The following is a 25,853-nucleotide window of genomic DNA, read 5'->3' as shown; positions in this document are numbered from 1 at the left end:
TTTGATTCCAGCAGTCTTTCCACTTGTTAGAAATGGATTTTCACTGGCTGAGTTTTTCTGCTATCCACTACCTTATCAAATGCTTTGTAGTAGTCATGTTTGCACTGGCATATTTGCATTGGCCACTCCATGGTAAAATAATTATGTCCCCTTAATTTGTTCCGACTTTATTACCTAAACTATCTAAGTGATTTCCAGAGGCCCCTAAATTCACAAGTTTTTGCTACCTGCATTAAGCCAGTCATTTACTACCAAACCAGTAAGAGCTGCAATCCATAACAGACAGGTGCTCAAATACAATCACTAAATTATTTAGAAGTTAATTTGGAAAGGGCTGTATTTTAAATAAGCTTCTTGTTTAATGGGTGCCATAAGAGATTTGTACATGGGGTTTTTATTGATTTCTAAAATATATACCCCACCATTCTCTTGAGGATCTCTTACCCTCATATCAACTCTGTGACTAGGGTCCTGACTAAATGTTACCCAACCCTTGTGTCCTACCTTATCCTTTGTAATGTGTGACTGTTCCTAACACTGCATCTGGCCTCAGAAAGTGAGTAATGACTGATCAAAACTACTCATGTTTTTTTGTCTGCAACTGAACGTTAGCCAGTTGCTGGTGGCATCATTTCAACTATGCTCTAATTACCATTGGTTTATATGGTAACTAGGAAGATGGCCCATTGCAGCCGTAAATGCAACAGATGCTAGCCTGGCCAGGTGGCGGGGGGCCCGGCCCCCACCCACCACCGCTCGAGTTTCCCACCTGTGAAGTTGACCCCCCCGGTGCGCGTGGAGGGTAGGCGGCTAAAACTGGCTGTTGCCCCATAGGCTTGCTCAGTTTCCCCGTGGCTGCGGGGAAGGTGAGGAAGCCAGCTATGTGAGGGAAGAGGAGGAGGCGAAATCCGCCTCTCCCTCCAGTCGCTTGCTCGGCTTCCCTGGAGCCACAAGGAGGGCGAGCAAGCCAGTGCCAACAGGGAAGGGGAGGCAGTTCCAACCACCTCTCCTCGCACGGTCCTGTGCGGCTTCCCCACGGGCATCTCCCCCCTTCCTGAGCTGACTCTGGGGCTGCTGCTGGGCCAGCAAGGGCAGGGGCAGTGCGGGGAAGGGTGCTGGAGGCCCATGCCCCCTCACAGGGCTCGCGGCCTCCCTGGGCCAGGCTGCGGTGGGCCCGGCAAGCATGGCATGGCTTTCTCTCCCCATCAGCAAACTCAGTGGAGGTTCGGTGCCAGGCCAGCGACTCTGGTGGCGTTGGGAGCATTGGTGGAGGCGCCCCCCCTAGCGGGGCCCGCAGCCTACCTGGGCCAGTCCGAGGTGTGCCAGGGCAGTGTGGCACAGCCCTCTGCCCCCGTCACTGAGCTATGTTGGAGCGTGGTGCCAGGCCAGTGACAATGGGGGTGTAGGGAGCATTGGTGGAGGCACCCCCCAGTAGCCCGCTGGGGTGATGACGATCGCTGTGGCGGGCTGCAGCTCTGTGGGTGGGACCGAGTCACCACAGCAACAGAAGTTAGCCAGTGGCTAGGGACCTGTCTGTGAGTGGCAGTTCAGCCGGCCAACTTATTTTGGCGCACATGCATCCTGCCACCCCATAGGACAGAAGCCACCCCAAATGGCTTTTATATATAAGGAGAGATTAGAGACATTGTGGGGGACTTGTTGCTATATAGTTTAATCATTCTGACCCTACTTTACCTGCCAGAGGTTTTACTAGTTTTTTGTTTAAAAATGGCATTTTAAAAATAACTGTGTTTGATCTTTGTATATCTCTGTATCTTTGAATTGTCTGCTAAAAACCTGCAAAATTGTCTGATAATTGTTTGTTGTATTACTGTTTTGGACTGGTTTTGGCAAACGATTGTCTTAACAATGAGAGGAGAAAAAAGCAAGGATAACCTTTATGCTCTTTTCAGTTTCTTTATGACACAATAATGTGACTCCTCTCTTCTCTCCACTGATCTTACAGGGCCCCAAAACAGAAACAAGTTGACAGAAAACATGTGTATTGTGTAGTGTGTAATGAGGCACTAGATAAGCCTGATGGCCAAACTTGACAAGACAGCAGGAGATACATGGACAGATCTCTCCCCCCTCCCCAAGGGCAAGGTATTCCTCTGGAGGCTCTGTGAACCAGGCTTTCCACCTACCCCTATGGTAGGTGTAATTAGGCTTTGCACCTACCTTCTGTGTTTCTAGTCATGGGAAGGAGTTAAATTCATCCATTTCTTCCCTCCATCAGTCCAAAGAAAAAACTAACATTATTCTTGTCAACAATAGCTAAATGTACTCTTCAAGTCAGAGAACTGATGTTGCCTCTAAATACCTGTTGCTGGATGCCAAACTGTGAACAAGGCTGACGTGTTCTTGTCCCCATGAAGGGTTCTCAAAAGTGTATGTATGGGCACTATTGGAAACAGGATACTGGACTAGATGGGCATTGGACTGATATACCATGGACTCTTCTGGTTACAAGAGAAAGGATCCTGCTAAGTTCATGGCTACTCTTTTGTAGTATTTGAATATGCAAGTAATCCAGTCAAAGTTAAACAATTTTAGTCCCACTGATTTCAGTAGGGGAATTGTGTATGTGCGAAAATGGAAACCCTTGAGAACTGACATAACTTCTATCTGTACAGCTCAGTCTATTCACCATTTCCCACCATTTGGTACAAGGTCCGGATGAATGTATATTAAGGATTTGAGTCCTTAATACACATTTAGTTGTTATTTTTATTGCACAGTTTTGCTAGCTGAAAGTCTGTGGGCGGATCTAGGCTTTGGGGCAATTTCATCTATAGACTGTCTGGATAAAAACTCCTTCTCCAGGAATGTAGAAATAGATTGGTGGTATGCTAGCACATGAATGACAGATCCATCCTAAGCAGAGTTACACCCCTCTATGCCCATTGACCAACGAGTTTAGAAGGGTGTACTTCTACTTAGGATGACACTGCAGTTCTACTGAACTGATGGTTCCTACACTAATTAAAATTTGAAAATGTCAATAAACATGGATGAGTATGAAATTTATTACTCCAATTCACACACTTCAGGAAAGCAATCAAATGTCTTGGCATCTACCTCTGCCTTTGGAGCAGCCTTTTACATTTATTACAAACTCTAAAAAAATACCAGGCATTTTGTTCAACAATTCAACTATTTTGTTCCCCAGGCAATTATTACAGAGAGAGATTATCTGTTCTATGGAAGCTGCAAAGGTTTTAAATGTCAATACAATCTGGCAAATAAGTATTAGAACTACTTCCAGAAGAACATTCTAACTTCTTCCTTTCAAAACAATAACATCTGGTCATATCTTAAAGCAAAAAGAAATAGCAGTGATAAACATTTTCTAAAAATTCAAATATCTACAATTATTGATGTCATTCTGGTATATAAATTAACTTTTTAGTAAATAGAATAGCTGCAATTTATGCATCATATGAGAAACCCTGCAGTAATTGCCTTGAAAAGAAAATATGCCAATAGCATTTGATTGCCAATTTAATTTTATTTTCATATAGTAACTTTTCAACAAGACATTTTAAGAACCGGAGCCTATTTCATACACAATAGAGGCTTACAAAGAACATTTCTGAGAACTTAGACAAGCACATTTCTTGTTGAAAAGTTACACTATGAAAATAGCATTTAATTAATAATCAATTGGTATTTTTATGTTTTCTTTGCAAAGCAGTCATGGCAGAGTTCGGCTTTTTTGTGACCTTCAGTCCTTTTTCTGCAGAACTAAGGATTTATTTATATATTATATTTCAAGCCCCAGAATGAAACCTCTTGGCCTCTCATTGCCTCACATGTTACTATGGAGTAAACTACATGTTCTATGACTTCAAACTCCAATGTTTTAAGAATGCATGATGGATAACTCTGGATTAACTTTTTTCTTCTTCTTCAAAGAGCAGGTATTTGTCTGAGAAGAAATTTGATATGCTGCAAACGTCTAAAGTTATTGAGCTGGTTACAGTATGTAAACTGGGATTGCTTTTGTCCACTCTCCACTGCTGCCTTCTCCTTAAATGCATGTAAATCCTCTGTTGTCAAGGAACATGAACCCAAAATCACTTTTACTAAAATAAAAGAACCCAAAGAAACTTGTCAAATGGTTGGTTGCTGGGCAACAACACAAATGGCTTCCTTTCCTCTTATAATCTAAAAAAACATAACACTAATATATATATTGGGCAGACCCAATAACACAGTCATATCTGGGGCCTTTGTAATGCCCTTGAAACATCTGTATATAGGAGAAACCTTGGAAACTTGAAGAAAACATAGGGATAATTAGATACAGGAAAACAGGACTAGTAGGAATTAGGGGTGTGCATCCCCCCCCCCCATTCTTTCCAGTTCAGCTCTATTGGACCCAATTGGGGGGGAGGGATTCTGAAAAAAAATCCTGGATCCCTATACCGGCAAAGTAGTCAGATAAATCCCATTTTTTCTTTTAGGTCCAATAGACCTGAAATGGGAAAAAATGGGGGGAAATAACCCAGGAGTGGCAATGCCACAAAGCACAACTGAGTGGTGGCTCCTGTCTCTCAGCTGTTTCCCTGATGTTTTCTGTAGTCCTTTCAAACCACCCTGGTTTAAATGGACTGCAGAAGAATGGGAGGAAACAGGTGTCTTTCTCAGCTGTTTCCCTGATCTTCCTAGTTTTCTAAAATATCCAGGAATTTGGGGGGATTTTTTTAACTTTTGGGATGCTGAAATATATATATATAAATACCGATAAGGTATCTTTCAGGTATATTTTCTGCTTGGGAAGATTTGAATGCACAGAATGCACACCCCAGCAGGAATTCAGTTCCAATACTAATGCTGGACCCAACTCATATAGGTGATCACATTTTGTGGCTGTGGAACTCTTGATGCATTGTTGAATTACATTGTACCATGCCATTGTTTGATTAGGTGGAGAAAAAATGAACACCTTTAGTATTGAGGGAAATCCCTACCTGTGATATTTCATAGGATTATAATAGTCTTCCCAAAACATGACCCAGCAGATTCAGGCGCTTAAGAGAAATCCTCAGTGAGCAGGTGTAATTTCATTTCCAGAGGCTTTATATGAAACTAGCTACATTTCTTTATTTCTACAGACTTGAATACTGAATTTTATAACACCCAGGGGGAGGGAGATGGAGCATAAAAATTCCATGGAACTATCCTCATTGCACTCCAGGATGGCATATGCCTGGCCACCTTGCCAAACTAACATGGAACGTAAGTATCGCATTTGCTGGAACCTTTTATAACCCCCCCACACACACACACTTTTTTGTAATTAGAAAAGAAGGGGGAAATGATGGAACTACTATATAGCACAGAACTAAGATAAAAATGCAGTTAGAAAGGTTGAAACTTATTGGTGTGTGAGGGACAAAGAGAAAAGGGGAAAGAGCTAGAATGTGAGCTATGCTAAGAAAAACAGTGGTTGGCCTGAGCATATGATTGGTAAAATGCTTCAGCTAATACCGCACATCAGCTGCAACATAAAGTAGTACAGACGAGGAGAAACTTTATCATTTACATCTACTATATCTATCTGCAAATTCATGCAGTCCTGCGATTACTTCACAGAGCTTGATTCATATACATGGGACTTACTACAGTTTAGACTTGTTATTTTAATAATCCTCCATGAAGAACTGAACTATGATGACTAGGCACTAGCATCTGTGTATATTTTATTGTTTTACTATTTCATTGTTATACCTATAAACATATTAACTTGTGAGCATCTTTGAGCCTCTGGGGGACATAATATAAATGTTTAAAATAAATAAATGTGGCAATTAGGGTTTAACTAAATATGGATCATAATTCTTTCACTTTCAGCCCAATCCTCTGTATGCTTTGTGAGAGGAGAGTTTGACGGTGACTAGTGACCCTTCTGGAGAGTGATGTTTTTGTCTGGGTCTATTTGGGTCTTTGTCTGGTCTGTTGCTCACTGAGCAAGGTCTGTTTGCCTGGGACTAATTGCAGGCCCCACCCTCTACTGTTGCTGCTGGAAGGCAGGGGCCATGGGCCTCTGAACTGTAGACTCTGCCTAGGCAGAGACATGAACCTTTGGCAAGAGGCAAAGGGCAAAGGGCTTTTGGTCTGTGGCCTTAAAAGCACTAACCAGTTATGAAGGAAGAAAGCCAGGAAGGAGCGGGGGCTATCCAGTGTTTTGCAGAGAGTACAGCAGGTATGATTATATATCTACTGAGGTTCGTTCTCTAGAGGCTAGGGTTACCAACCTGGAGAAGCTGAGGCAGAGAGAGAGATTTGGGGGACAGGCCCTCAGGGACTTACTAGAACAGTCCCACAACTGTGCTGACAGCTCTTCTGCTATTGTGAAGAATGAAAGTCTTGAGTGGGTTACTTTTTGTCTCTACTACTTCTTGTGTTCTCACCTGGGGAATGGTTTAGATCTGTACTCTAGATGCATGTGTTATTGCCTGTTTACGTACTGCCTGTTTATGGATACCATATAATTTGCTATAGCCAGGGCTCTTTTTGTCGTAGAAAAAGCCCAGCAGGAACTCATTAGCGTAATAGGCCACACCCAACAGCAGAACATTAGCATATTGGGCCACACCACTGACAGCACAGCTCATTAGTACATTAGGCCGCACTCCCATGTTACCAGAAGTGTGGTTATCCAGCCACACCCACCTTTTGTTTGTTATTCTGTTTACCTTGTTTGTTGTCAAAACCCAGGGCTTTTTTATAGCAGGAACTCCTTTGCATGTTAGGCCACACACCCCTAATGTAGCCAATCCTCATGAGTTTCTGCTGTTGGGTGTGGCCAATTATGCTCATGAGTTCCTGCTGGGTGTGGCCAACTTGGGAGCCAGCCGGAACTCCGTTCCTGTGTGTTCCTGCCCCCAAATAGCCCTGACTATAGCCATACATAACTTTCTGGTGGTTTTATATTCAGGTTGGGAAATTTCTTGAGATTTTAGGGGCAGAGCCTATGGAGCATGGGGTTTGGGAAGGGGAGGAACCTCAGCAGGATTATAATGCCAGAAGAGTCTACCCTTCAAAGCAGCTGTTTTCTACAGGGGAACTGATCTCAGTTGTCTGGTGATCAGTTGTAATTCCTGGAGATCTTCAGACCCCCACCTGGAGACTGGAAGCCCCATATCCATGCCTTCTCCTATGTATTCACCGATCATGCATCTAATTCAGTTTCAATTTCGCAATTTGCTTTTGTAGTATATTGCACAATAGTAGCAATAATGCCTTCCAGTAATCCATTTAATTCGTATGAGTAACACTCTGGAGTCTGTGTCTTCCTCCTGCAGTTGCAAACCCACCAGGGTAATAAGAAGCTGTAGGAACAGAGGCCTCCAGCTTAAAGGGAATGAATTAACAAGCTTCAACATGCAGAACAGGAATGGAAAGGTTCTTACCTGCTGGTGTTGGCTCTTCTTCATCCAGTTCTGTTAACAGAAGAAAAGAAGAAAAATAAAATAAAGTTATTATAAATACACTGAAGAAATACACTAGATATTATTTATTTCTTATTTATTAACATTACTTATTAAGATTTCAACTATTTAAATAGGTAGTTATTAAAGAAAGACATAATGTGCAAGGGTTGGAATGAAAAATTTGATCCCTGTAATGCCAGAGCTTTCCACTAGGGTAATTAATTTTTCTTTGGAGGAAGAGGCATTTTCCACCAATGAAAAACCCCTTGCCCTGGAGAAAAACTCCACCATTGGAGATAGAACATTTGGACTCAACCCATAGATTTTAACAATATTTTTAATTATTACTAATTTATTACTGTCCAGCTAGTTGCTGTTCCTATAGTATTTTATTACTGGCAATGTTAGTTATATCTATTAAGTGTTGTTTTATTACACAATGTAGTGAAACTTGTAGAAGCTGAATTGCTGGGACAGTGGGATATAAAAGTCTGAATTTATTATTTCTGCTTCTCCCTTTTAATGCAAATTTAATTCTATCTAAATAGAATCATATTGCCCCTTGAGTAGAATTATTTAATGGAGAAAGCACAGCCAACAAAATAAGGAGCACCCTGGAAGGTCTAGATAGGAATGAAATTGGAAGTGTGTGAATTTTCAAATGAACAACATACTGGCTTTACAAAGTTTATGGGCAGCCCTGACTTCCCATGGTTACCATTAACTGCATCTTTTAGATGGATGCTTCATATACCAGTTTCCTACAATAGCTTCCCCTCCCCACATCCAGGTACATATGGAAGAAAACACACGGGGATTTTCACATTTCAAAATGCCTGAGTAAGATGAAAGATGAAGGTGAAGGACAAAAGGCATGACTATCAAACATCTGGATTGATAAATTAATAAATACACCAGTTTGGTGTAGTGGTTAAGTGCGTGGACTCTAATCTGGAAGAACTGGGTTTGATTCCCCACTCCTCCACTTGCACCTGGCTGGATGACCTTGGGCAAGCCGTAGTTCTGATAAGAGCAGTTTATGTGAAGAACTCTCTCAGCCCCACCTACCTCACAGGGTGCCTGTTGTGGGGAGGGGAAGGGAAAGGAGTTTGTAAGCCGCTCTGAGACACCTTTGGGTAGTGAATCCAATCTCTTCTTCTCTTCTTCTTCTTCTAAAGGGTTAACAGAAGATTTTGGGTGTCTAGTTATATGCTAGAGTTAGCCCTGATTGTTTTTGGTTTACTTAGCTATGGTGTTTATACATTTATATTTCTTATATATGCATATTTGCATAACAAGTAGGCTCCCAAATGGGGGCGGGTAAACCCCCGCTTCAGAGGCCCGATTTCCACAGCCGTGGAATCGGGCCCTGGGGGGGACTCCGCCACGGCGTGCGCGTCACCTGGAAGTGATGCAGACACGCTGGGCACGCTGGGGGTGGGGCCACGGCCATACAAGGGAAAACCCTATGGTTTTCCCTTGTATGGCCGTGGCCCTGCCCCCAGCGTGCCCAGTGTGCCTGCGTCACTTCCGGGTGATGCGCACGCACACACACCCGAAGCCGGCCGGGAGCCCCCCGCTCCCGGCGAAGAATCACTTGGCAACCCTAATAACAAGTGGGAACCTACAAGGAGTTGTAGGAGGTACCTCATTCCCCCCCACCACTATTTCCTCTTTCTCTTTCCTGAAAGCCCCCATAGACTCTCCCCCTTTTTCGCTTCCTTCTCTAGGCTTGCAAACCTCCAAGTGGAGCCATGAGATCTCCTGGAATCACAACAGATCTCCCAACTAAGGGTTGCCAGCTCAAGGCTGGGAAATTCCTGGAGATTTAAGGGTGGAGCCTTGGGAGGGTGAGGTTTGTGGAGGGAAGCGGCCATAGCAAGATGGGGATTCAAACTTGGGTCTCTCGGCCACTACTTGGAAGCTCTCCTATACCACACTCACTTTTATAGGATGGCTGCTGTTGAACAGTAGCAAGCAGCTAGGCCTAGTTGAGTCATACAAGTTGGTTGGTATCAAGTTACCCAGAGTTTTCTTCTAGGCCTAGGGTATTACAACTGAATTTCAGATGACAAAATCTGTCCCCATGGAGAAAATGGCTGCTTTGGAGGCTGGAATCTATGGCATTATATTCAGCTAGGGCCTCTCCCTAAATCCTGCACTCTTCAGACTCCCCTACAAAATCTCCAGGAATTCCCTAACCTGGAGCTGTGCTTAACAGTCAAGCCTGGTCCCAATGAGTCTTCTTCAAAGGTTGAAATAGGCCTGGAAAGGACCCTGTCCTCTTGCCCTTCCTTTTTACTTGCAGATAATCATCCTGGTGGCCTAGCAACAGCCACAGAGGGAATCCATTGCTTAAAGCTTTTATCATTTTCAGGTTTTTTAAAAATCCACCAATGTATTTTTAAAATATATTTTACATTTTCCTGCAAACCTGGAGCCCTTTTCACATTTGTGTAAAGATCTGTCTTGACCATTCACAGCTCTAGTCACCAGATTTAAGTATCCAAAGTTCTCACCGACTTCACTTTTAGTATGGAGATGCTTTGCATATTCAGTCTGCTTACTAGTACACTTACATGTTGGTTTTCCAAGGAATATTTTCACAGTGAGTTTGCACAGAAGTACTTTTGTTTCATGTTGAGGGGCTAGCCTTCAGGGGTTAAAGGTTACAGATAGGGCTGTCAATTCTAAGTTGGTTAACTCCTGGATATTTGGGGGTCGAGTCTGTGAAGGCCAGGGTTTAGGGACGGGAGGGACCTTAGCAGGATATAATGCAATAGATTTAACCCTCCAACATAGCCTAGAGATCAATTGAAATTCTGGTAGATTTCCAAACCCGAGCTGGGGGCTAGCAACCCTACTTAAAGGATAAATTCCAAAGAAGCATTCTGCTAGTGCATCCACTTAGTAAAACATTTCCGTTCATCTCTGAAGAACTAATATTGCAATCTGCTCCTTTATACTGTCTCTACCTAACTTGTACATCATTCTCAGGGGTTTTTAAACATAGCTGTACTAACAGCTGACACTTTCCCATAAAATGTGAATTGTATTTGCAGTATGCATATAATTCTTTAACAGATCAAGTCAGTGTTCTATATCTCATTTTATTAACAGTTGTACTGGTCACCGGGGTTGCTTCTAATGCCATGCCAGGGAAGCATTTCTTCCCTAAAGGTGACAGGAAAAAAGCATCACAGTTGATGAAATTTTGTCTGGCTGCTTGCCAGACTTCCTCTTTCCCCTTAGATTAAGCTAGTTTGAAAGAAGTCAGAAAAATAATATTTATTGATTTATTTATTTAATTTATACCCCGCTCTCCCTAGAGACCAGGCTCAGAGCCAGTGTCAACATCTGTAAAAACATTCAGTTGAAATTTTCAATACATAATCACAATAAATACCATAAAATACAATAAAATACATAATAAATAGATGCATCCCACTATACAGCTAAAAGATGGCATAAAATCTCAGGAGGGATAAGGTATAGTTGTCTGATGAGAAGGAAAGGTACAGAGGGAGAAAGGGAGGAGGCCAATCCAAGCTGGAAACAGTCAAGATGGAGCCCATTGCTGTCCGCAACCATATACCCAGTGGAATGAGTCTATTTTGCGGGCCCTGAGGAACTGTAATAAGTCCTGCAGGGCCCTGATCCCTCCCAGAAAAGTGTACCACGAGTTTGGAGCCAAGGCTGAAAAGGCCCTGGCCCTGGTGACTCTTTGGGCCAGGGATCACCAGCAGATTTTGATCACTAGTGTGTAATGCTCTTTGGGGGATATACCAGGAAAGGCAGACCCAAAGATATGCTGGTCCCAGACCATTTAGGGCTTTAAAGGTCAACACCAAAACCTTGAACTTGATCTGGTCTTCAATCTGGAGCCATTGCAGCTGGTAAAGCACCAGTTGCATAGGTACTCTGAAAGATGTCCCTGTCAGAACTCGTGCAGCTGCATTCTGGACCAGTTGAAATTTCCGGGTCAATCTCAAGGGAAGCCCTGCATACAGTGAGTTTCAGTATTTCAACCTGGAGGCGGCCATTGCATGGTTACTGTGGCTAAATCAGAGGGAGACAGGGAGGAAACAAACTGTTTAACTTGGCAAAGGTGGCAAAATGCCAGTTTAACAACATTTGAGACCTGAGCCTCCCTTGAAAGGGATGCATCTAGAATCACCCCCAAGCCCCTGACGGATGATGCATGTGTTAATGGCACACCATCAAGAGCCAGGAGTTGTTATCCCAACCCCATGTCCCCCTGCCCCAGCCACAGGACCTCCATCTTTGATGGATTTAATTTCAGCTGGCTCTGCTTCAACCAACCAACCAGTCACCAACAGATAAAACTATTATCAGCATACTGGTGACCCCCCAAGCCCAAAGCTCCATGCCAGCTGGGTGAGGGGGCGCATAAAGATTTTAAATAACATAAGACAGAGGATTGCCCCCTGGGGGACTGCACATACCAGTGGGTATCATGGTGAGACCCTATCCCGTAGTGTTACCCTCTGTCCCTGACCTTGGAGAAAGGAGACAAAAGGATGTCACCCAGATCCTGACATCAGTAAGGCAGTGTGTCAACAGGTCATGACTGACCATGTCAAATGCTGCTGACAGATCAAGTAATATCAGCAGTGCTGACTCACCTCGATCCAGCTGTCTGCAGAGGTCATCTGTGAGAGCAACCAGTTCTGTTTCCATCCCATGGCCAGGGCAGAAAACAGATTGGAAGGGATCCAGGGCCACGGTGTCATCTAAAAAAACCTGGAGTATCTCTGCTAACACTCTCTCAACAACTTTACCCAGGAATGATAAGTTCGACAACAGGCAGTAGTTGGATAGATCATTGGGATCTAAAGATGGTTTCTGTAAGAGCGGTCTAATCACTTCCTCTTTTAACCTCCCCAGGAAGACCCCTGAACTCAGGGACAGATTTATAATGCCTACCAGGGGAGCCTGCATTCCATCACCACTAGCTTTTACCAGCCATGATGGGTACATGTCCAAGAGGCAAGTGATAGGCTTCACAGCATCCAGGATCTTGTCCACCTTAGTCTGTGAGAGCAGACTGAATTGGTCCAACAATGGACCAGAAGATGGCCAAGGGGCCTCCAGTTCATGTACTGTATCAATGTTAGCAGACAGATTCTGGCAGGGCGACAAAAAAGGCCTCACAGCTAATTGCCAATCCACTAACATTTTGCTGTCTCTCTGTGAGAGAAGTTAAGGACCTAATTACCCTAAACAACTGTGCCAGGCAGGAGCTAGTGCGTGTAATGGAGGCCACAAAGAAATCATTCTTAGTGGCCTTCACTGCCATCTCATAGGATTTCATAAATGCCCTATAAGATGCTCTTGCAGCTTTGTTACGAGTCCATCGCCAAACTCGCTCTAGCCATCTAAACTCCTGATTCATCCTCCATAGCTCCTTGGAATACCAGGGAGCTATTTTGACACAGGGGTGAAGAGGGCGTCGAGCAATTTCATCATTGGCCAGTCCTTCTGAAGCCATCAATTCATTTGTTGTTCAGGCAGACAGTTAAATAATACAAGATCTTGCATGTTGATGTGGAAATGTGCATCAAACTTAAAAGTTCTGTTCCATTGTTCTTGTCAAAAAGGGTGATTGGTTGTCTGACAATTCTTAAGTCTTCAAAATAAAGATCAGAGATGCTACCAAATGTGTTGGCCGCACCTCTTTGACTCCCTGTCTCAATTTTCCCCTTGCACAAACAAACCTGCAAGTCTTTACTTTCATGACATCTTCTGTTTCGTTGTGTGAAATCATCTCCTGAAGTTTACATATTTTAAACATTATGTTTGCATCATTTTGACTTATAAATGGCAGCACCACTGCAGAAGTTCAGCTCCTACTCAGCTCCTGAAGTGATGGATTTTGGCTACCACTGCCTCCAGTGCTGCCAACAGCCAAGTCTGAGACAACCCCCTGCAACACTTAAGGCTACGCTTACTCTGTATCTCTTTGAGGGAATGAACTGTGACAAAGGAGGGAACAAGGCAGCTACACTCTCTTGCCACTGGAGGAGGTGGACATAGAACCTCCTTTCCCAGCATCAGTCTATATTGGAAGGGAATTGTAGCCCACCTATTCATCTGCTTTTAAAATCAAGCCTCTTTTTCTATAACTGAGGTGTGGATCAGCCCCAGGATTTTGGGTGACCTAGATGCTGAATGACTACACACACTCACCCCCACCCACAGATAAGCCACTGCCCACCCTCCTCGCACCCCGAGCAGCATGGTGAGGTGGGAAGCAACTGCCCACCCTCCATATCCCCCCCATGCCACAATAAGGCAGAAAGAAGCCATCTGCCCACCTTGCCCCTTTAGCACTGCAGCAAAGTGGGAAGCCTCTGAAAGAATAATCATCTGTTGTAGAAAAGCACTTGCCCCTGCAATCATGCCTTAAAGCTTTCCAGTTCTGAAGAAGATCCATAGCACAGCACTTAGAGGGGTGTTATGATTGACAGCTGTGGAACTGGGAACTGGCAAGGGCTACATTGGGCTCTTTAAACCCCAACTGTCATCTCTTCAGGTGGGGGAAAAACAGCCCCAGAGCACAGCTACCTGTTTTTTCTTGCAGAGAGGGTTTCCCCTCATCTCATCAAAATCATCATAGTGATTTTAAGGTACATTGCTGCGCAAGAATGACCTGATCATGGATAATTAGGAAAGAAAGGCAGTGTGGTGTAGTGAGCTCAAATCTCCACTGCTCAGCCATAAAATTACTGGATAATCTTGGGCTAGAATAAGTTTATAGCTGTGTAAATCCAACAGTAATATCCAAAAACTATGCAATACAATCTATGCAATACCTTTTATTACACCAACCCAATGACATATAACAGTGCGTTCTTGATCCAGGACTGGTCATGCTTTCTCATTCTAACCATCCTCACAAAGCTGTGGCAAGAATAACAAAGGCCACCTTGAACCCAAAGTTAAGCTACTCTGAACAAAGAGGAAAGGTGGGATATAAATGTCTAAATAAATAAAGGGGGGTTATCTTTATATGACACCCTTAGCTCCTTTAAGGAAGGCTGGACAAAAAATGGAATTACAATGTTTTGGAGTCAATATATGTGCTGAATTTGAAATCAGTGGATGTTCATTCTGTATTTTACACATCCACCCCATTCTACCATTATGTTCTTTCTCTAGACTGGACAAAAGTGGGACTGGACAAAAATGCCCTCAAATGTGGGTCTGTGACGAAGAGCTTTTAATACAAAGGAAGGATTTAAAGTGGAGAAGCGGTGGATAAAAGAAGGTACTATATCCTCTCCCCACTTGCTTTTCCTCCCCTAAAGTGGGGCAGATTCTGTATCTCGCCTGCTCCTGTAACTGTTTGCCCTACTTATTTCTAGTCTCAAAATCAAGACAGAGGAAAAAAGTTCGATGAAAGGCTTGAGGGATGGGGCAGGGGCAAGCGGAGGATGGGATACTCTCCCTTTGGGCTCATGGCTCACCTGCCTTGTTGTCACATCTAGGTCTACCCAGAGGCATCATTAAAAAAAAAATAATAAGAAGAAAACATTGTTTGATAGCTTGAATTTAAAGAAAATATACAGGATTACCCCAATAAGGGGAATGAAGCAAATATGTGTTGGCTTTTCCTCCAAGAAACAAAATAAACTGAGAAAACAAACCTGTGAAACATCAGGTTGGGGAAAAGAAGGGAGCCTTTTCCCTGCAGCTGTATGAAAGATTCTTCACTGGACTCCAAAAGTTTTGTGCCTCGCTAACAGTGGCTTTGTTCCCTGCCACCCAGCGCCTTTAGTCACTGCACAGGCAGCTGTTTATTTTGTCTTCTAATTGTCCTTTCCTGATGGGAAAGGAACTTGGCTTTTATTTGTCAAATGGAGAAGGCTGAGCAGATTGTCAGCATGGCAACAATCAAAAGAAAGTTGGATACTACATAGAATTCCAAGAAATAATAGAAACACAACAGAGTTAAACGCACAACTAGCAGTCAAAAGAACTCCCCATTCTGTAGCTCTCAAAAGTATAAACAATGTTTAGCTCAGTGCAATCTATTAACCAATGAGCAACTGAAGATGGCTACAACTAAATTGTTCATGGCCATACAGAGAATCTATAGTTACAGTCGTGTGAAGCCAGGGCACTTAGATTTCAATCCATGGTTCTAATCATTAGATAGCATGACTTAGTAGATATTTTCTGGAGTTTTCTTTTTAAAAAAACTGACACTAAGATTTTCCTCCCAATAGCAATCATGAATTAGGATCCCATGAAAGCAAGATACCATTTTTTATTAGATTAACAACCCTATGCTATGCATTTTTGCTCAGAAGAGATTTCCACTGTATTCAATGGGCATGTACTACCAGGTAAGAAATGTACATAGGATTGCAACAAGTTTAAAAAAGATATTTAAAAAGTGAAGGTTCCTTTATTTATCATTTATTTAACCCATTTGTAGTCTGCCCTTCTCCCCAGTGGAGACCCCAAGCCGCTTCCGTAGTTCTCCTCTCCTCCATTTTATCTTTACCCAAAGTAATGGGAAACCACAGCCAGTGTTGCACACACACACACCCATGTCCCCAGTCACAGCTGGCAACCATAATCACAATACAGCATAAAACAATATAAAAAATGCAACGTAAATCAGAAAGAGCCAATAAAAATAATAGAGACATGGGGGGAAAACTAGCAGCAATTGCAAATGTCCAAATGTCCTCTGGAAATAGAATAGTTCCGTGAGGAGGAGGCAAGGGAAACCTTCAGACATGGAATTCTGTCGACTTACAGATTCTTAAAAGCATGCCTCCCTGCTCAGTTTCATATTTCTCTAGGTCAAAAAGCCATTAGCATTTTGCTACATACCACTGGAAAGATGACTCAAAAAGTGGATTGTCCTGTACAAACACCAGGATGAACAGCCACTATAGACACTAATAAAAGAGAAGGATACAAAAGGATTTTTAAGGCTCCAGAGAATTGTGGGCAAGCACAAGAAAGCTCTTCCTGAGCCTGTGAGGGAGAAGAAATGTGCAGCCCTTGAGCTTGTAGGTCAAATACAGTGAAGCTCTTGAATTTAAATAGAAAGCAACTATGAGGAGTCATCTAGCTCAGTATTGTTTACTTTGACTAGCAGCAGCTGTTCTGAGCATTTTCCCACTGCATGCTAAATCTGAGATCTGTTAAATAGAGAAGCTAAGAATTGAATCCTGGGACTTTCTTCAAGAAAAGTATGTGCTCTGCCACTAGACAACACTATGCATGCTCAAAAAAATAATTTCAATTTAAGAATGAGACCTGGAATTATGCATCTTGTGTAAACTGCCCTCCCTGGCTAGGGTTGCCAGCTCCTGGTTTGAAAAAACCTGGAGATTTGAGGGTGGAGCCTGGGAGGGTGGGGTTTAAGAAGGGTAGGAACCTTGGTAGGATATAAGCCATAAAGTCCATTTTCCAAAGCAGCCATTTGCACCAGAAGAAGTGGAACAAGTCCTTTAAATAAATAAATAAAATCTATGTAATCTAGAAATCACCTGTAATTCCAGATCTCCAGCCCCCACCTGGAGGCTGGCAACCCCACCTCCCTCTCTTCCCCAGCAAGACAGAGGTTCCTGATTATACCTTCCTATCTCAAGAGTAAGTTGAGTAAGAGTAAGGTTTTATTTTAGTTCAGAAGGGAAGAAAGGTTAGTGATGAAATCAAACCCGTTTACAGGTCAGGCCTACATGGCAAGGCTTTCTGGGCTGGGAAGGTAATATTTTGAACTCCTCCAACTGTGAAATATCACCTGTCAATACTTATGGTAATACTATTGAAATTACTCTTATGGAACTAGTGTACCCTTTCATTTAAATGTGTTCAGGTCACTTTCATATATGATACATAAAATATCTTTGAACTACTATTTGTGCCACGAATTTAGGGCTCAAATTGGAGATCACCTTTATTTAAATCAGTTGCACACTCTTGCAATTAGAGCTCCTACGAACAGATTGGAACAAAAATCTGTGACGCATCATGTATGAAATTGTCCTGTCTTAACTTGGAGGCATGCTGAAAATGATATGCACTATTTTAATCAGGGGAGTGGGGATAGTGAAGTCATTTTCGTAATGGTTCACAGAAATGTAGTATTGACTGAATTATATTGCCAGCATTTAACTGCTTTATCATGAAGAAGTGGCAAGCATCACATAAGCAGATACAGAAAACATGTAATGAAGCAAAAAGGTAAATGTTTCCCTTGCTCGAAAGTCAGTCGAATCTGACTTAGGGGGCAGTGCTAATCTCCGTTTCCAAGTCGCTGTCTGAAGACTTCTCCGTGGTCATGTGGCCAGCATGACTAAATGCTGAGGGGCACGGAATGCTGTTACCTTCCCACCAAAGCGGTACCTATTTATCTACTTGGAATTTCTTGCTTTCAAACGACTAGGTTGGCAGGAGATGGGGTCAGAGATGGGAGCTCACTCCATCATGCGGAACTAGGGTCTCGAACTGCTGAGCTACAGACCTTCCAGTCTGCAACTCAGCGTCTTAACCTCTGAGCCACTGTAGCAAAAGCAAAATGAGACTGTAAATAATTCATTCAGAAAATCCTATCCTTGCAACACTATTCCACACCCATCTATTTATCAAGCCAAATAATATGCCAGGGAACCCCACAGCCAGCTGATTTGTTAGAAATGTGACTGTATTTTAATGTTTATTAATTTTAAATTGTTTAATTTTAATTGTATTTATTGTATGTTTTGTGATGATACCCGCCCTGAGCCTGCTCGCGGGATGGACGGGCTATAAATACAAATAATAAATAAATAAATAATGCTTAGACCTGCTTTTCGGAAAAGGCTTGCCAACAACTGTCACAACATCAAGTATGCAAACAAGCAAAGTATTTAATCTTCCTCCTAAGAAGAAATAGTTTACACTAGCGATAATTTCAAACTTCTCAATCCTACTTAGGGTTGTCAGGAACCCTGGGAACCAGCAGTAATGGATATGAGATGGGGGCATGTACATTTGTGTTGTTTTGATGCTGTAGTGTCATTTCTGGAGACGTCATCATGATGGTGAGAAGCTCTAGATTTCCTCCTAAACTCTATGGCTTTACAACAGTGTTTTGGGGGAGTCCTAGAGCTTTACAATGTCACAATGATGTAACTTCTTGCCAAAATCCAGGTGCTATCAGAAGGTCCACCAGTGTTCACCACTGTCGCTCCCCAAGCACCAAGAATAAAGAGAAGCATTACCCTAGACATAGTGTTCCATCTATACTTTGTTGCTAATAGAACTGATGGACCTGTGCTCCATACGTTTATCCAATCCCCTCTTGAAGCTTCCTATCCTTGTAGCCACCACCACTTCCTGTGGCAGTAGATTCTACATATTAATTGGGAAAGATGGGTTACCAGTGGGAGGTCTCCTGCCATTGTGGGGGACCAGCAGCTCTAGCCTGCTTATTTGACTCAGTTTTGTTTCCCCTCATCCAAATGGTGGTGGTGGACAGTGCCATCAAGTCACAGCTAACTTATGGTAACCCCGTAGGCTTTTCAAGCCAAGAGGCATTCAGAGGTGGTTTGCCATTGCCTGCCTTTGCATCATGACCAATGTTCCCTCTAAGGTGTGGAGTCTTGTGAGCAACAATTCTACTTTGTGAGCTACTGGCATTAAAGTTGTGAGCAAGCAATCTGGCTACTGCATAAATTAGTTTGCTGTGGAGCCATCCTTCCTGAACTAAGACAAAAATGTGTGAGCTGGAGGCTAAAAAATTGTGAGCTAGCTCACACTAACTCAGCTTAGAGGGAACACTGATCATGACCCTGGTCTGCCTTGGAGATCTCCCATCCAACTACTAGCCAGGGACAACCCTGCTAACTTCCAAGATCTGATGAGATCAGGCTAGCCTGGGCTATCCATGTCAGGCCTCATTCAAATAGAAGTACTTTATTTTTGACTTGCTTTCTGTTTCTTTTTATTAATTCCCCCCCCCGCTAAATGTACACATTTCCGATCTTTTAAATACATCAATAAAAATCATTATACATCAAATGCATAAATGACACACACTGTGTGTATAAATTCCAACTAAATTATATATTGAAAACATGCTGACCGTATACAAGACAAACAACTCTACAATAGCAATGGTAAAAACTGAAATCATTGAAAAATTTGAATGAATATTTAAAACGAAAGTAAAATGGGGAACATTTGCTCATTCCTGTTTTACATAGGAACTGTCTTTCTCAATCTAAGTCCAACACTTGGCTATGGATAACTGCTCCCTCCCCCCACATAAGTTATTAAAAATGCATAGCTGAGGGGCATTTTTTTAAAAAGCCCCCCCCCAACCCTCATATGCTTAACATGAAATGGCTGTTGAAATTGGGATCTGTTCTGGGCTTGAAATGAAAATCAATGAGATGATTGATTCTTAGCCTATTACAGTAGTAATGGACACAGAAAGGTTGCACATGTTGATTTTACTAGATCTGTCAGCTGAGCTCAATACAATATCGACTATGAAGCTTTGTCATCTTGCCTGCAGCGCCTGCCTGTCTGTGCATCCTGCTGCTAATTTTTGTAACCTCTTTTCTGAATTTCTGTAAAGCTACTAGAATGCATGTTTGATTATTGCTGTGCTTCAGCTATGATGGCAATAGTGAGCTACAAATTGCTGCTTGCTTCAAACAACAGATTCTCCTTTATCGTTGGACCAAGATGTTCATTGGGCTGGTGGATGACAGTAAGAGAGAAACTAGAAATGTGCTTCAGAAGTAACCGTGCATGATATGTAAGAACCAATTAGATCTCAGGAAACAATACAGCTGAAATACAGGCATGACATCCATTCTAAGAAACAAGGTTGTTTTAAATTTCCAGTTATCAAGGAAGTACTGGCAGATTTTCTCATGCCTTGGGCCTTCTGTTGCTGTCTTGTAAAATCTCATCTTGTCTCTCTTTTTTATCTCCCTGCTCTGTTTGAAGTTTGAAGGAGCTGCGGTGGCTCAAGTGGTTAAGACGCTGAACTGCAGGCTGTGGAAGGTCAGTAGTTCAGCAGTTCGAGACCCGGGTGCCGCGTGACGGAGTGAGCTCTCATCTCTAGTTCCAGCTCCTGCCAACCTAGCAGTTCGAAAGGAAGAAATTGCAAGTAGATAAATAGGTACCACTTCGGTGGGAAGGTAACAGCGTTCCATGCGCCTTGGTGTTTAGTCATGCCGGCCACATGACCATGGAAACGTCTTCGGACAGCGCTGGCTCTTCAGCTTTGAAACGGAGATGAGCACCGCAACCCTAGAGTTGGATTCAACTGGCTTTCAAGCAAGGGAACCTTTACTTTACTTTTCTGTTTGAAGTAGAGGGGCATGTCTCACAACCCCCCTTCTCTGCTTGACAAGCCAGCAGTGGAAGGGTGGGGGTTAAAGAATAGAGTTTGGGGTGAATCCTAGAGCATCACCCCAATGCAAATGTCACTGCTTCCAGTTTCATGCTGGAAAGGTCATTGTGTGCTGGTGTGACACCACAAAGCTTGTCCCCAGTCCTTGAAATTGCCCCATCAGTGAAGCATCTGTGGCTAACAATCCTAGCTTGAAGCTGGACACTTTACACCAATACAAAATGTTTATACAGTATCAGCCCACATTTACTTAGAGCAGTGTGGGTGCCTCAGCTACTTAAAAAGGTAAAGGTTCCCTTGCTCGAAAGCCAGTCGAATCCGACTCTAGGGTTGCGGTGCTCATCTCCATTTCAAAGTCGAAGAGCCAGTGCTGTCTGAAGACGTTTCCGTGGTCATGTGGCCGGCATGCCTAAACACCAAGGTGCACGGAACACTGTTACCTTCCCACTGAAGTGGTACCTATTTATCTACTTGCAATTTCTTGCTTTTGAACTGCTAGGTTGGCAGGAGCTGGAACTAGAAACGGGAGCTCACTCCATCATGCGGCACCTGGTTCTCGAACAGCTGAACTACTGACCTTCCACAGCCTACAGTTCAGCGTCTTAACCACATGAGCCACCGCAGCTCCCTCTGCTACTTACTGAGAGATTTAAGCCAGAACCTTCAGAACCTCTGTATACTGCAGCAAATTCTCTTGAGCTTGGCAGCCTTCCACACTCATCTCTCTAAACATTCCCTGCTGGATTTCACTGTCTTTTTGCACCAGACGGTAGTAAAAAGAACTGAAATTCCTTACAGAATTTATATGTGATGCCTGGTTTATTACCATATATGATTCAGACATTTGAAAACTGGATATATATGCTTAATTTAGCTAAATGCATGCCATTTGCATTGTGTGCTTATCTTCCCTTTTATTTTCTAATATAAAAAGAATAAATAGGAAAAAAATCATATTGTAAAAGGAACTGGGTGCTAAACATTATGTAAATGAAAGGCCTTATAAAATTCCAATAATTAAAAAGAGGCTCCATGTCTTCTGAAATTTACTGGTATTAAAGAATCCATCCTATGTTAATTTTATACAGTCATCTCATTATAAACAGTCTCCCTACCTGAGCTGACAGAACTGGTCTCAGGGGTGGTGTTGAGGACCCCTAGGCTGGTTGTCCTCAGAGACTTCAACATTCATGCCAAGACGGTCTTGTCATGGATAGCTCAGGATGACCACCATGACAACCATGAACCTGTCTCAGGTAATAACTGGTCCTACACATGGTGAAAATCAAACTCATCTAATATTTTGTTCTGGGCAGGAGGAATACGATCTGAGTGTGGAAGAATTGACAATGGTTCCTTTGCCATGGACAGATCACTACCTGCTTGGGTTCAGACTTACAGTGATACCAAGACTTTACAGCGGTGGGGGATCTGTTAAGAAGATCCACCCCTGGAGCCGGATGGATCCAAATGGCTTTCTGATGGCCTTAGGGGATTTTTCTTTTGATATGGTTTGTGCTCCTGTTGATACCCTGGTTGATCTCTGGAATGCTTAGATCCCTTCCAGTCTGGTTTCAGTCCTAGTTATGGGGCTGAAACAGCCTTGGTCACCTTAAAGGATGAGATGGAAAGAGGGAGTGTGACTATTGTTTCTCCTGGATTTCTCAGCAGCTTTCAGTACTATTGATCATGGTATCCTTCTGACCGAGAATTCAGTTCCCACTAGGGAATTTACAATGCATGTTTGTGTGTCCATAAATCCACGTTATAATTTTGCATATATTATATGAAATAAATGAGTCCATTGTATGCATCAATATAATATGTGTTGGAATATGCAAGGTCTATAGCAGGGGTGTTGAACTCATTTGTTATGAGGGCAGGACTGACATAAATGAGACCTTGCTGAGCCCAGACCATGTGTGTCATAAAATGTAATGTCAGGTAGTGGAGATAAAAGATTTTTTTTTACTTAAAACAAAAACAAGCTTAAAACATTAGCACTCTTGCAATACTTTATTTAACAGTGTCTGATAACTGACACCTCTTGCTTTGAATTAGTGCATCAAAATGTCTGTGCTGTTGCAATTTTGATTATGCTGTTCAAGTGTGTATCTGTAAGCTGCAAGTCTACTTTTGATTTATTGACATTCACTACAGAAATCTCATGCTCAGAGTTCTGAGCCTAGGAGCCAGGGGAAAACATGAAATTGCTGGGCATCGTGAGCTTTTGTACATAAATTGCTTCGTGTGCTGGTCAAGAACATGAAAAGGTACCATGACACAGACTGAGGGCTATGTGTTTGTCTACAAAACTACAGTCTTTCTCAGTGGTCAGTATCAGCCTATTACCTGGGAAGCCTAAGTTCAAAATCTCCAAAGGAAATGTGCTGGGTTAATTTGGTCTGGACACAAACTCCACCTCACTGTCTTGTTGCTATTCCTCATCTAAATAGTTCACATTGGCCCCGGTCACACTGGGGGGAAAGGCACGGCTAAAATGAGGCTTTTTTGAGCTGCATCAAAAGAGAAGTGCGGCGGCGGGATCAGACAGATCCCCCCAGCCGCCACGCAGGTCCTCCCCAGCACGATCAGATGCCGGGAGGAAGCCACGGACTGGAGAGCGAGGCAAGCCCACTACACATGTGTGTGTATGCGCAGTTCGGCAGGACCTCACATGATGCGGGAGAGACGGGCGCACCGGCGATCAGACGACTGTCTCTGCAGTGGATTTTCCAGTAGGTACTAGTGTTTTCTAGGGGTTTCTTTAATCCGCATTTTCGGCCGGAAGAGAGGGATCGGGGATGGGTGCGCACCGCTTCACAGATGTTGTGGTGTGATCATGCCCACTTGATGCGCCCCCAGTCCGTCCCTCTTGCGGATCTAATCCTCCCGTGTGACGGGGGCCATAGCTTTCCTGTTGAGCAAGATTGGATCATGAGGGCATGAATCATGAGGGCATGAAAGGGGGAGGGAACCCAGTTGCACCCAGGAGAGCTACAGCATAACAAGTCCAACAAAACACATACACTCTAGAAAGGCACACAAAAGCTCATACCTTGGATAAAGCTTTGTTGGTCTTAAATTTGCTTTGTATTTGTCCCCTGTAATTGAGGCAGGCAAGTAAAGCAAGCTCTCCCTCCCTCCCTCCCTTTGGGGAGGAGCCTGATCCAATGGAAGGGAAGAACAGCTTGCCTTTCTCTCCTGTATGATTGAGGGGTTCTCTGTCTCCCTCTGGAAGGGGGAGGGGGAGGAGTCTCAACCAGTGCAGGGAACAGAAGCTTGCCTGTTTATCTCTCCTGAACAATTAAGAGAGTCTGGCAAAGCAAGCTACGATGCAGCAGCAGCAAAACTGGAAGAAGCAGAATACAGGACATTCCACTGCAGGCCTGATAGAAGCCCTCTGGGGGCCTGATCTGGCCCATGGACCACACGTTTGACACCCCTGGTCTATAATGCAGCCTTATGAAGATCTGAAGATCATCCTACAGGGGCACAGAAGAAGAACTTGTAGTTAGCATAGCTAAACTAGGGACTTCTCACTTTTCAAATTGTGTCCTTGCTCTCTCCTGATTGGCTCTTCTGGAGACTTCCTGCTCCTGTAGAGCTTCCTTATTGTTGTTGTTCCTCCTTCAGCAATTAGGTTAGACAGTTAAGGTTCTATCTTTCTTCTATGTTCTATAACAGTTTGTTTTTCTTTAATAGATCTACTTATTTTTCTCTAAACAGTCAGTGCTCCACTTCCTTTTCATATTTAAACTCTGCCAACAATCTGATCTGCCTATAAAATCTGTACAATACACAGACAAACAAAAGCAAAACCAAAACACTTAAGTAAAATATAAACCATTGGAAAAAGGAATGGACATTTATTCATCTGTACAGCTATATCCATGCCAGTACTATTTACAAAGCCAGAGTGGCATGGTGGCTAGAGTGTTCGACTGGGGAGATCAGAGTTCAGATCCCTGTTTGGCATGAAACCTTGGGCCAGTTTGAAGATTGAAGGATTTAAAATATTTACTATAAATCAAACACATAGTAAAAATGGCAAATTTATAATTTCATATACAAATACTTGCCCAGAAGTAAATGCCACATCTCCTTTGCATGTATTTCTTCAGGCAAGCTAGCTACTTCCATAGTTGCTCCCAGTTACGTGTAAACACTTCAACCCATATGGTTCAACTTCCTGCCATGTTTCCAAATCACATAAGAATGTGATCTCCAAAGGTGATGGGTAACCATATTGTCAGCAAGCTGCCAAATGATTTCTACCTTCAATTTCATGCGCATTCCTTTCCTTGCACTTAATTGCTTTGCAGCAGTAACGTGTATCTTTCAAGGCCACAGGAGGAGAGACTCTGGATAAGTTGCTTGGGTTATCACATGGAGTTGCCGTGGGAAGAGTACCTGTTATGCTTAGTAGTACCATTAGTTTCTCAGGCCTAATGGCGCGCACGGGAACTCCCACAATTGGGCCTCACCGGTTTGAATGCACTATAACCTGTCATGCTGTTTGATTCCACGTCATTCCTAACAGTAATCCTGTCAATGCACCTTTCGCTTCAATAAAAGTAAAACCTTTCTATAAGTGTTCTTCGTTGATGCTGTGGGGACCTGACATATGTGGATGGCCCATGTGCATAGAACTCATACTGCAAAAAGTTGGATATGACCATGGATGATAGGGTTGCCAGCTCTGGGTTGGAAAACTCCTGTGGGGGATGGCAGTCAAGCCTGAGGAGGGCAGGGTTTGGGGAGGGGAGGGATTTCAAAGGGTATAATGCCATAAAGTCCACCTTCCAAAGTGGCCACTTTTTCCAGGTGAATTTATTTCTGTCACCTGGATATCAGTTGCAATCCCAGGAGATCTCCAGTTACCACATGGAGGTTGGCAGCCCTAATGGAGGATGATACCACTCTAACTGAAAAGTTAGCCTGGAGAAACAACGGCTGAGGAGTGACATGATAGAGGTTTACAAGGTTATGCATGGGATAGAGCAGGTAGGGAA

At 43.1% G+C, this 25,853-nt stretch overlaps 1 protein-coding gene across 1 annotated transcript in view; it reads right to left on the bottom strand.

The window, feature by feature from the left end:
• Positions 1-25,853, bottom strand: part of EDIL3 (EGF-like repeats and discoidin I-like domains 3) — a 344,300-nt gene that overhangs the window by 225,739 nt on the left and 92,708 nt on the right. Inside the window, exon 4 of the mRNA XM_015405823.1 lies at positions 7,422-7,451. Within this exon, the coding sequence (XP_015261309.1) occupies positions 7,422-7,451 (30 nt within the window). The remainder of the gene's footprint in view (positions 1-7,421; positions 7,452-25,853) is intronic.

The sequence above is a fragment of the Gekko japonicus genome, unplaced genomic scaffold (genome assembly GCF_001447785.1).
Source record: "Gekko japonicus isolate JY-2015 unplaced genomic scaffold, Gekko_japonicus_V1.1 scaffold172, whole genome shotgun sequence".
NCBI classification, from domain to species: domain Eukaryota; kingdom Metazoa; phylum Chordata; class Lepidosauria; order Squamata; family Gekkonidae; genus Gekko; species Gekko japonicus.
This window is presented reverse-complemented; position numbering and strand designations above follow the sequence as displayed.